At 41.9% G+C, this 13,137-nt stretch overlaps 2 protein-coding genes across 2 annotated transcripts in view; both read left to right on the forward strand.

Annotated features, from left to right (window-relative positions):
• The window catches only part of LOC146672777 (ribonuclease inhibitor-like), a 176,508-nt gene extending 163,524 nt beyond the window's left edge, over positions 1–12,984 (forward strand). Inside the window, exons 3-5 of the mRNA XM_085389425.1 lie at positions 7,646–7,822; positions 10,189–10,362; positions 11,038–12,984. Coding sequence (XP_085245551.1) covers positions 7,646–7,822; positions 10,189–10,362; positions 11,038–11,053 — 367 coding nt within the window. The 3' untranslated portion in view covers positions 11,054–12,984. The remainder of the gene's footprint in view (positions 1–7,645; positions 7,823–10,188; positions 10,363–11,037) is intronic.
• Positions 1–13,137, forward strand: part of LOC146672785 (protein NLRC3-like) — a 203,600-nt gene that overhangs the window by 15,682 nt on the left and 174,781 nt on the right. The window lies entirely within an intron of this gene.

Genomic DNA, 13,137 nt, shown 5'->3' on the forward strand with positions numbered 1-13,137 from the left:
GATGCAATTGGGCTGAGAAGGGAGAAGTCACAAAGTTTAAAGTATTTCCTAAACTGGCCCCATATTTTTAATGAGTGCACCACTACAGGGTTGGGAATGGAGTTGAATGAAGAGGATGAGAGTGGAGAACAAAGTGCAGCTGGTAAGGATATACTGTTGTCACTATGCAATTCCATAGTGACCCAGTCAGGACAACCACTCCGATTATGGTAAAAATACCAAAACACCAAACATCGTATGTTAGCAGCCCAATAATAAAAACGAAAGTTGGGAAGTGCAAACCCACCCTCAATTTTAGATTTTTGAAGATGCAATGCCTAAATATTTAAAGCCTGTTGTAGTTGTTTTAAATGGGGTGGCCACCACAGGGCTTCTTCTTTCTTCTTCATTAAGAAACATTAATTCTGCTTTAGAATTGTTAATTTTGTATCCTGAAAATTCTACAAATGTTTTTATTAATGTTACTAAATTAGGGATACTATCTTTCAGATTAGTCAAAAAAAATATAATATCATCTGCAAATAAAGAAATTAGATGGTTTCTTCCTCCAATTATTGTCCCTGATATTCCTGCATTTGCTCTCACAGCTATGGCCAGAGGTTCTATTGCTAACACAAAGAGAATTGGTGACAGAGGGCAGCCCTGCCTGGTTGATCGCTGTAAATTAAATGGTTTTGATACGTTATTATTAGTTAAAACTTGTGCTGTTGGATGTGTATACAATAATCGGATCCATTTCAGGAATGTTTCACCTAGTCCATATCTGGGGAGCGCTTGTAAGAGATAATTCCATTCTATTCTATCGAAGGCTTTGCACGCATCTATTGATAGCAGCGCAGTGTCCTCCCTATTGTTTTTCTCATAAAGTACATTGAGGACACGTCTTATATTATGATAGCCTTGTCTCGTTTTAACAAAACCTTGTTGATCGTCTGTTATCAAATTAGGCACACATTTATCTAGTCTTCTAGAGAGTGCTTTACACAAAATCTTTGTATCACATCCCATAAGACTAATTCCCCTATAAGAGGAGCATTCAGTCGGAGGCTTATTTGGCTTCAATAAAAGGGTTATTGTAGCTAATCTCAGTGAGTCTGGGAGTATTCCGGACTTATATGACTCCTCATACATGTTAAGAAGTGGCAGTATTAATTTATTTTTAAATGTTTTATAGAATTCCATTGGAAGTCCATCAGGACCAGGCGTTTTACCGCTATTCAGGTCGTCTATGGCTTCTGACAGGTCTTTTATTGTTAAAGGACTATCAAGAGCTGTTTTATCCTCTTCTGAGAGGGTTTGAAATTTTAACTGATCAAGAAATGCATCTTGTGTTTCTCTGTTTCCCGTATATTCAGATTGGTATAAAGATTGATAAAACTCTCTGAAATTTTCATTTATTTTTAAAGGGTCTGTTGTTATAATACCCGATTTGGACTTTATGTGGGTGATGGCCTTTTCTGCTTGCATCTTTTTTATCCTCCAGGCCAATAATTTCCCTGCCTTCTCTCCTTGGTCATAAAATAATTGTTTGGTCCACATTAAACTTTTTGCCACTTTCTCTGCTGTTAATTTATCATACCTGGCTCTTAGAATAGTCAGATTGTTTAGTTTAGTGGGATCATTGCTCTGGTAAAATTCTCTTTCATTAGATTTAATTTGCCTTTCTAATGATTTTAATTCTTGGTTATATTGCTTACTCTTGTTGCTACTGTAGCTTATAATTTCCCCTCTTATGTAAGCTTTAAACGCTTCCCACCTAATACTAGCTGTGGTTTCATCTTTATTTATTTGAAAATATTGATCAATGCAAGTTTCTATAAATTTGACAAATGATGGGTCCTTTAACAAAAATGTTTGCATCCTCCATCGCTTTACACCTTGATCAACTTCGCCCAATCTAACTGATAGACATACTGCTGCGTGATCACTAATCACAATACTGTTATACCAACAGTTCTTAACACAAGGTAGTAACTCTGTAGAGATAAGAAAGTAGTCTATCCGCGAATGACTTTGATACGAACTAGAATAACATGAAAATTCCCTGTTATTTGGATTCCTTGTTCTCCAGACTTCATTTAATCTCAAATCTTTCATATAGTTAAAAAGTATTTTTCTAGTCTGGGTATGAGTAGTGTCAGTTTGAGAGGACCTATCCAGGTTAGGGTCCAGGGCGCAATTGAAGTCCCCTCCTATGATATAAAGGCCCTCCAAGGTTGATATTGTGAGAAATAGATTTTCATAGAAGGATGGGTTATCCTCGTTGGGGCCATAGATATTTATCAGGTTTATTTCTAACATGGAGATACGGCCCTGCACAATTACATATCTCCCGTTTGGATCTGTAATCACCCTCGTAGTTTGAAATGGGATTGACTTATGTATAAGAGTAATGACTCCTCTGGCATGTCTAGTAAAAGAAGAGAAATATACCTGACCCTGCCATCTTTTGGTTAATAAATGTATCTCTGATGCAGTAAGATGAAATTCCTGTAGGAAAATAATTCTAGAGTTAAAATGTTTTAGTCGGTTTAATACTTGTTTCAGTTTAGCTAACTTCCGTATACCCCTAACGTTCCAGGTCGTAATGTTAACGTTCAAAATGTTTGCTTTAGTTGTCCTCTCCATAAAATATTGTCAGACTGTTCAGTTAAATAAACAAAGTAAAGGAAAAATTGAAGAAGCAGGTTTGCACATACATTCACACGCTCACACATACCAGATAAAGAACTTGTAAACAATTTCTGATTGAACATTTGCATTTCCTTGTTGGAAATGTCTCCCCCCTCCCGTGAACAAATTATTTGGAGGGCGTTAATCCACATCACTGAGGAGTAACTAGTCAACGCGACCTCTCCAAAACCCCATAAATCAGACAGTGTACACTAACCATATAATGATACTGATTTTTTCCCCCATAATAAAGTAAAGTTTACCCTTGGTAGGACAAAACAAAGCAAAACCAAAAAAAAAAAGACCTAGTTGAGGTTCAGTTGTTAATATACAACCCAAAAATGATTGCAATCAAACTTAGAACGAATATGTGTTTAAAAACGCCCAGTTATGGTAACATAAGTCCCACATAAATTCGAGCTCAAAATTTTATCTGTCTCTTATCAGTGACTCAATTACTGGTCGGTTATGTTGAAGCAGAGGCAGTCTTATGGAGTGTCTTAATGGTTAACCTGTTGTTTAACCGACTCACTGGTGATGAGCATCCTCTGCTGTTTCCTTCGGCAGATTCTTGTAGAATTTTTCGGCTTCTTGAGGTGTTGAGAAGAGGTGGATCTTTCCACCGTACAGGATTCTGAGTCTGCATGGGTTGTGCTGGAATCCACGGAAGGCATTGATAACAATAAACAGTTTGACAACCGGGTGAAATCCCCGTCGGATCCGAACCGTCTCCGCAGACAGATCCTGTGCAAATGTGATCTTGGCCCCATCATGTGTAATTTGTTGTTTTCTTGCTTCCCGATATACCAGTTCCTTCTCTTGGAATTTTAAGAAACGAATAAGCACCGCTCTGCTCTGGTTTGGTTTCCCGGAGGCAAGCGTGCGATGCACTCGTTCCAGTGTGAATGACTCGTCGGGCGCTAGCCCCAGCCACTTGGGTAGTGTTGCGAAATCAGTTTTACCCCGGTTCTTTTTATTCCTCGAGCATCCAGAGATGGCACCGGACTCAGTAGTCATTTTCACAAAATCTTTATTCATCTTTATTCATCTTCATTTATCTTTACTCTTCTTCATTTAAGCATGCACTTCTAGAAGGGAAGATGAGGCCGGTGTTCCCTCTGCAAAAATCTTCATCCCTTTGTTAGTTACAGCCAGCTTTATAGAAACAACCCCATCATAAAACCCCCCTACGGTGTGCTGCAAACTCTGTCTGTGTCTATGTGCACGAGCACATGAATTCCTACATGTGCGCGTTCCCACGTGCCTATATGAGTGCTCGTGAGTGAGTGTGTGCGCATACCTGTGTGTATGTGTGTGCACATGAGTGACTGTGCGTGTGGATTTGTGTGCGTGACAGTTAAAACACTGTGGGTGTAGGTAACTCCCTAGAGGTCATAAAACCCCTCTCAGTTCCAGACCACAGGTATCCAATTACAATGTTGAGACCCCCACCCTAAAACATCCTCTGGGGAATTTCCACTCAGTGGGGGAGAAGCCTTCTACAATCTACTCCTAAGTTCATAACACAGTGAGGCCTTTATGCATTCTATAATAACACATTTCTAAACTCTAAATCAGCTAAATATTCTACAGTAGCATGATGTTAATAAAGTCGAAGAGTCATTGTTGCCCCTCTGCTCCCTCTTTTATGCCGAAGATGCGCAGGTTCTTTCGTCGTCCGCGGTTTTCCAAATCATCTGTTTTGGCTTCAAGAAGTGCGATTCGTTTGATAGCCGAGTTCAGTGACGTTTCTGTTTTCTCAAGTGTGCTTTCAACTTCGGTAATGCGGGCTTCGGCCTCTTCGATATGGGCCCCCTGGTTCAATATGTCTTGCTTTACCTCCGAGACTTTACCCTCCAGTGCAGTCACTGCGCTCGCCATCCCAGTCAGTCTTATATCGATGCTGTCCAACTTGGCTCCAAAATCCGACCGGAGTGATTTGAGTTCATCCAAAACTTCGGCTATGCTAGCCATGTTAGCATCTGTGTCGGACATTGATGGTATAGCTCCTGTCTTGCGTCTTCGGGTAAAGATGTCACACTGTTTCACAGATGAAGCTTTTGACATGTCAGTGCCGTATATTCCAGACCACACTAACAGCATATACAAGGGGTTTTTTTTATAGAAAGTTTGTACACTGTCCTGAGAACGACCCCGCTAAGCTGCCATCTTAATGCTTGGCCACGTGACCCCCCTTTGTCCTGTTTTTATGAAAAATGTACGACTTTAATGTGAAACATTCAGAGTTTTTTATCTTGTTGTGTTTGTTTGAAGCTGCTTCCTGTTGGCTTCAGCTGTTTGGAGTTTCCATTTTCTAAACTTCTACATTCTGAACCTTCTTCAGCTCTGAACAGATGATGAAACACTGAATGATTTCAAGCTCAAACTTTGTCTAATAAACTTACATCTTTCACTCTTTATACAGATTGAGGGGCTGTGGTTTGTCAGAGATCAGCTGTGATTATCTGGCAGCAGGACTGAAGTCCAACCCCTCCCATCTGAGAGAGCTGGAACTGAGTAACAACAACAAGCTGCAGGATTCAGGAGTGAAGCGTCTGTGTGGTTTCCTGGAGAGTCAAGGATGTGGACTTGAAACTCTGAGGTCAGTCAGCATGTTTTAGTTGTGCTGAGATGAATATGGTGTGAAAGTTGTGCTGACACTAAACTGCAGACATCAGGCTGATATTATACTGATCCACACTGAGGATCTTCATGGTAAAGTCTGTTTTCTTCTTCTCTGGTTTAGTCCATTGACTGCAGCAGAACAATGTTCACATTTCAAACCTTCAAAGAAGAAGAAAAATCCTCCACTGGATAATTCACTGTGAAACTCTCCAACTCTTCATTCCACCTTAAAGTCTGTCTGACACTGAAATCCAAAGCAAAATGTGCGTTTGCTTTACAGACAGCAGTCCAACACAAACAAACACACATCATCCAAAACACAGTCCAACATCCAAATCTCCTCCACTGCCAGCATGAATGATGGGAAAGAGAAGGAGGAACACTCTGACATTCAGGGTTAGAATGAGTTTCATAAAGCAGACTGTGAAGATCAAAGCTGCATTAGAAAGCTTACATGAATGAATGAGTGGACAGAAGTGGACAGAGATCATCTGAAGCACTTCAAAGGCTTTAAATCAGCACATTTCTCTTTATTCTTTATCAACTCTGTTAGTTTCTCTCAGTTTTCTGTGGAATGAAGCTAACAGCAGGCTAATAAGATGCTGACCAATAGGTTTCTATTAAAGGTTGTAATTTGTATATGAAAAAGTGCTTTGGCTCAGCAGGGATCAGCTTACAGGTAGAATACAGCTGCTGGATGGGATTAGCATGTCATAGCTATCTACCAAACTGCTAACTGGGGGATTTCAGGCCATCTATGGATCATTTTTGCTAACTGTTTATTCAGCTTAGGCTCACAGGGCTGCAGCCTGTGCCCTAGCTGTCATAGGGCAAGAGGCGTGGTCCACCTGCACAGGTGAGCAGTCCATCACAGGGCCAACAGAGAGAGACAGAGAAGCACTCTCTCACATCCACATCTACAGCCAATTTAGAAACACCAATGAACCTAAGCAGCATTTCATTGGACTGTGGGAGAACATCCAACCTCCACAGAAAGGCCAACAAGCTTCAACCTACAACCTTCTTGCTTTAAGGCATTAGTGCGAACCACTTTTCCCCATTTCAGCCCAAATCCTGCATCTTCCTGTTTCTGACTCCAGGCCAGCTCCACTAACACTTTCTCATCAGACACTGCCACCTAGTGGAGGAAGTCTTAGTTCCATTTGAAGCTTCAGATTACAGTTAGTTCCTTTACAAAGAGGTGGAGGTGGTGGGGCCACAGCACCATCATCACTGAGTGCCATAGGACACTTAACCTTTGTTTCCATATGCTGGGAACTTCCTGTTGTTCCAAGGAGGACTGGAAAATGTGTGAAAATCTCCCAGTCAGTTCCTCACAGCGCACTTCAATCATTTCCCTCCCACAGCATCAGGACCAGAGCTTTTTCTCTCTTTGGTCCCACTAAGAGATTTCCACACAAACACCTCATCAGTGGGACTCTCAGAGCTACCAGCCCTTTGCTACAATCACAAAGCTCTTCATTGAAATCAATGATATCAAAGCTGGAATCCAATGAGTCCAAGTCTTCTGCTGATTCAGCATCACATTCATCTTTGCTCCTTGTTCTGCATCCCCACCATGGACTTCATTCCTTTCCAAGCCAGCCTTGAGTGTCTTTTATTCAGCTCATCCTCTGCTTTACTCTTACACCTGATTTTAGCTGCTTTATATCTCTTTCAACAAGTTTCTGTGCCTCAATCTTTTTCTTCTCTCCCTCATAACAAGACAGCTTCTTCTGCCTGAGAACATGTTGGAGTGATTTACTAATCCACGGCTGCTTATGGGGGAAAATGCTTCCTGTTTCCAAAGTAATCCCCATTTTTCCCAGAAAGAAATGTAAGTAGAAATCGATGATCTAAGTGAGAACATGAGCCTTTAAGAAGTCCCAGTGGGTGCAGTCAAAGCAGTCCCTCAGTCCCAGTATAGAGTCTTTGGTCCAGCCTGGAACAACTGTGTGCCCAGTTTGAGCTCTCTTCAGTCCTGTGACCTGACAGACCCAGAGGGGCCATCACATCACATTTAGAAGCTCCCCTAATAGAGCCACAACACATGTCCAATACTTAGTCTGTCTTGTTGGACCAACTGGAAGAAATGATTCAAGGACTTAGTCACAGAACAGAGATTCAAATCTCCAAAATCCAACTGGCTGCATCAGGACATATAGTCTGAAACTCTGCACAGTTTCCTGTTTGAAGCTGCTTCCTGTTGGCTTCAGCTGTTTGGAGTTTCCATTTTCTAAACTTCTACATTCTGAACCTTCTTCAGCTCTGAACAGATGATGAAACACTGAATGATTTCAAGCTCACACTTTGTCTAATAAACTTACATCTTTCATTCTTTATACAGATTGTGGGGCTGTGGTTTGTCAGAGATCAGCTGTGATTATCTGGCAGCAGCACTGAAGTCCAACCCCTCCCATCTGAGACAGCTGGAGCTGAGCTACAACAACAAGCTGCAGGATTCAGGAGTGAAGCATCTGTGTGGTTTCCTGGAGAGTCCAGGATGTGGACTTGAAACTCTGAGGTCAGTCAGCATGTTTTAGTTGTGCTGAGATGAATATGATGTGAAAGTTGTGCTGGCACTAAACTGCAGACATCAGTCTGATATTATACTGATCCACACTGAGGATCTTCATGGTAAAGTCTGTTTTCTTCTTCTCTGGTTTAGTCCATTGACTGCAGCAGAACAATGTTCACATTTCAAACCTTCAAAGAAGAAGAAAAATCCTCCACTGGATAATTCACTGTGAAACTCTCCAACTCTTCATTCCACCTTAAAGTCTGTCTGACACTGAAATCCAAAGCAAAATGTGCGTTTGCTTTACAGACAGCGGTCCATCACAAACATACACACATCATCCAAAACACAGTCCAACATCCAAATCTCCTCCACTGCCAGCATGAATGATGGGAAAGAGAAGGAGGAACACTCTGACATTCAGGGTTAGAATGAGTTTCATGAAGCAGACTGTGAAGATCAAAGCTGCATTAGAAAGCTTACATGAATGAATGAGTGGACAGAAGTGGACAGAGATCATCTGAAGCACTTCAAAGGCTTTAAATCAGCACATTTCTCTTTATTCTTTATCAACTCTGTTAGTTTCTCTCAGTTTTCTGTGGAATGAAGCTAACAGCAGGATAATAAGATGCTGACCAATAGGTTTCTATTAAAGGTTGTAATTTGTATATGAAAAAGTGCTTTGGCTCAGCAGGGATCAGCTTACAGGTAGAATACAGCTGCTGGATGGGATTAGCATGTCATAGCTATCTACCAAACTGCTAACTGGGGGATTTCAGGCCATCTATGGATCATTTTTGCTAACTGTTTATTCAGCTTAGGCTCACAGGGCTGCAGCCTGTGCCCTAGCTGTCATAGGGCAAGAGGCGTGGTCCACCTGCACAGGTGAGCAGTCCATCACAGGGCCAACAGAGAGAGACAGAGAAGCACTCTCTCACATCCACACCTACAGCCAATTTAGAAGCACCAATGAACCTAAGCAGCATTTCATTGGACTGTGGGAGAACATCCAACCTCCACAGAAAGGCCAACAAGCTTCAACCTACAACCTTCTTGCTTTAAGGCACTAGTGCTAACCACTTTTCCCCATTTCAGCCCAAATCCTGCATCTTCCTGTTTCTGACTCCAGGCCAGCTCCACTAACACTTTCTCATCAGACACTGCCACCTAGTGGAGGAAGTCTGAGTTCCATTTGAAGTTTCAGATTACAGTTAGTTCCTTTACAAAGAGGTGGAGGTGGTGGGGCCAAAGCACCATCATCACTGAGTGCCATAGGACACTTAACCTTTGTTTCCATATGCTGGGAACTTCCTGTTGTTCCAAGGAGGACTGGAAAATGTGTGAAAATCTCCCAGTCAGTTCCTCACAGCACACTTCAATCATTTCCCTCCCACAGCATCAGGACCAGGGCTTTTTCTCTCTTTGGTCCCACTAAGAGATTTCCACACAAACACCTCATCAGTGGGACTCTCAGAGCTACCAGCCCTTTGCTACAATCACAAAGCTCTTCATTGAAATCAATGATATCAAAGCTGGAATCAAATGAGTCCAAGTCTTCTGCTGATTCAGCATCACATTCATCTTTGCTCCTTGTTCTGCATCCCCACCATGGACTTCATTCCTTTCCAAGCCAGCCTTGAGTGTCCTTTATTCAGCTCATCCTCTGCTTTACTCTTACACCTGATTTTAGCTGCTTTATCTCTCTTTCAACAAGTTTCTGTGCCTCAATCTTTTTCTTCTCTCCCTCATAACAAGACAGCTTCTTCTGCCTGAGAACACGTTAGAGTGATTTACTAATCCAGGGCTGCTTATTGGGGAAAATACTTCCTGTTTTCAAAGTAATCCCCATTTTTCCCAGAAAGAAATGTAAGTAGAAATCGATGATCTAAGTGAGAACATGAGCCTTTAAAAAGTCCCAGTGGGTGCAGTCAAAGCAGTCTCTCAGTCCCAGTATAGAGTCTTTGGTCCAGACTGGAACAACTGTGTGCCCAGTTTGAGCTCTCTTCAGTCCTGTGACCTGACAGACCCAGAGGGGCCATCACATCACATTTAGAAGCTCCCCTAATGGAGCCACAACACATGTCCAATACTTAGTCTGTCTTGTTGGACCAACTGGAAGAAATGATTCAAGGACTTAGTCACAGAACAGAGATTCAAATCTCCAAAATCCAACTGGCTGCATCAGGACATATAGTCTGAAACTCTGCACAGTTTCCTGTTTGAAGCTGCTTCCTGTTGGCTTCAGCTGTTTGGAGTTTCCATTTTCTAAACTTCTACATTCTGAACCTTCTTCAGCTCTGAACAGATGATGAAACACTGAATGATTTCAAGCACTTTGTCTAATAAACTTACATCTTTCATTCTTTATAAAGATTGATGGACTGTTGTTTGTCAGAGATCAGCTGTGATTATCTGGCAGCAGCACTGAAGTCCAACCCCTCCCATCTGAGACAGCTGGACCTGTACGGAAACAACCTGAAGGATCCAGATGTGAAGCAGCTGTCTGATCTTAAACAGAGTCCAGACTACAGACTGGAGACTCTGGAGTAAGTAGAGTGATGGAGTGAGTGGGTGGTGCTGTCAGCAGTATTGTACTAAACACAGTCAGTATGAAACAAAGATCCAGTGTTTCCTGTAAAGCTGCAGCTTCTCAGTGAAGCTGTGAGAGGAGAATGGTGACAGGCTTCAGGATTGGACACAAACACTTCCTGTTTCTGACCTTTATGGTCACCATAGTAACAGCTGACACGCTCTGAATAAACAGTGTCAACAGCCAATCAGCTCTCTGAACAAAGCAGCACGCAGACCAATGGCTGCATTCATTTCCAAGTTTAAAGCAGTGAAGAACACAGTCTGTAGGTGAGGAAGAATTTAGTGAGAGCAGATGTTTGGATGGAATTCCTCCAGTTAACAGCTGGAACCGTCCATCTGGATTGTTGGGCTTGTTGTTGGGGTTCCTACAGAGCTCAGAGTGGACACACCAAGGTTCTTCTAATGAATGAAAGTCCAAACTCAAACTAGGAGGGAAAAACATTTTCATTAACTTCAATAAAAATCCAAAGATTAGAAAAAGTGAAGCAACAATGAGTCCTAGTACAGTCCCAGCACTGAAGTCCCTGCTGCTCTTTATACTGGATGTGCTGCATCACTGACTGACAGCTGATGAAGAGCCTCTGGAAACACTCGTTTATCTCCTCTGCTCTTCCTTCTTCTCTCTGCAGGTGGAGCTGGTGGTAAACAGGACGGTGTGTGTGCTGAGAGAGGAGGAGCTGTGTCCTGATGATCCAGAGAGGTTGAAGCAGCAGCAGCTTGTGTGTAGAGACGCTCTGACTGGGCCATGTTACTGGGAGGTGGAGAGGAGAGCTTCATCCAGCAGTGACTGACAGAGGAATGAGAAGAAGTGCAGATGACTGTCAGTGCTGCAGAGTGAACTGCTCTGAGAACAGCTCCACTGTCAGACACAATGTAGAGTCCAGCATCATCCCTGTGTGTCCCTCTGGATCTGACAGAGGATCATCAGTGTATCTGGACTGCTCTGCTGCTGCTCTGTCCTTCTACAGTCTCTGCACAGTCTCTGTCTGACTCTGGCTTCAGACCCTCCTGGATCAAACTCACCTGGAAAGACTTTCAAACATTGCTCAATAGATTTGAATACAGAATATATTTGATATATACTGTAGATGTATTGTAGAGTTGCAGTTTGTCACTTGTAAATACAGTCTGTGAGCAGCTGTGAGCTGAAAGATCTTTCTAGAAACACGAAATGTTTTCACTCTTCTGTTGCTTTTTCATATATTTCCACAACATTAATATTGATCCCACCTGTCTCACCTGTTTCATGCTTTTATACATAATAACAGGACACGTGTGATCTGAGCGCTGCTGTGGTTTTTGTGCTGCACGTCTTCATTTAGATAACAGAGACATCTAGTGGTTCAGAGGGAGAACTGCAGGAGGTGGAGCTGTGTTTTAGCATGGAAAACTTTTTTATTTTTATCTTTTAGACGCAGATACAAATATGACAAGTATCAGTGTAAGATACAAAAGGTCACATCAGTCAGCAGAGGGAACAGTGATCACACAGCAATGTACGAATAGAAACATAACAGTGAATCTGGACATGTATACAGATGGAAGCAAACAAACAGGATGTAACACTACATTAAAGCCACAAATGGGAAGAAAACAAAGCCAAAGGAAAATATATTTGATCTCAGGAATCCAAATCAGATGCTTTAGAGCAGGGGTCGGCAACCCTGGGCACGTGTGTCACAGCTGCCACGTGAAGGGTTAACTGATGGCACGACCATAGCTGGACTGGCCATCGGGCATACTGATGGTGATTTTTCGTTTTTATGGGCTGATGATGTTTTTTTTATTTTTTTGTAACGGTATAAACAATGAAAGATGGCGGATTGGCCGGATGCTGGTCGATGTGTAGAAATAAGTCAGTTGTTTGGTGGTGGATATGGCGGAGCTTCCACAGAGGCAGCAGGTGGATGAGGGAAAGGGGAGGCAGGAGGAGCAGAGACCCGAGGCGGCCGTCGGTCCGAGTGTCAGGTGAACTGAACTTCAGGTCAGAAGTTATGACCTGCAGTCTATCTGGGTCAGATATAAACCAAGTTTAGGTGGAGTTTATTTTCCTTGTGCTGACTTTTTACAGTCAGTTACAATAACTCGTACTGCTACTAGCTAGCATGACGGAGCTTCTATACAGCTGGGTGGTGCTATGATGTTACTGATAGTGAAATTTACAGTGGCTTGCAAAAGTATTCGGCCCCCTTGAACTTTCCCACATTTTGTCACATTACAGCCACAAACATGAATCAATGTTATTGGAATTCCACGTGAAAGACCAACACAAAGTGGTGAACACGTGAGAAGTGGAACGAAAATCAGACATGATTCCAAACATTTTTTACAAATAAATAACTGCAAAGTGGGGTGTGCGTAATTATTCTGTCATGGAAAAACACACTGCCATCAACTTCTGTTTTGTTTTTGTTAAAATCACTGTAATATAATCACTGTGCCTTTATATACATGTGACTTGTATTAATGCTTCTGCCCTCTTGTGGCTAAAGTGTAATTATGTTATTGTTATTAGGGAAAACATTTGAGAGTAACATGTCAAATGAGTCAGCACCTTCGCTTTAGCTTAAGAAATCCTCATTTATGTCATCAGTTATAGTTGCATGTATTCATTATTATAATTTAACCTTTAATATTGATGTCTTACATTTATTTTGAGTAAATTAGCAATTTTATGGTATTTAATGGCTGTATTAAATAAAGACATCACTAATGAATTAATTATTTCA

This window comes from Rhamphochromis longiceps, linkage group LG3 (genome assembly GCF_057381845.1).
Source record: "Rhamphochromis longiceps isolate RC_006_pf linkage group LG3, R_longiceps_female_GT1.1, whole genome shotgun sequence".
NCBI classification, from domain to species: Eukaryota; Metazoa; Chordata; class Actinopteri; order Cichliformes; family Cichlidae; genus Rhamphochromis; species Rhamphochromis longiceps.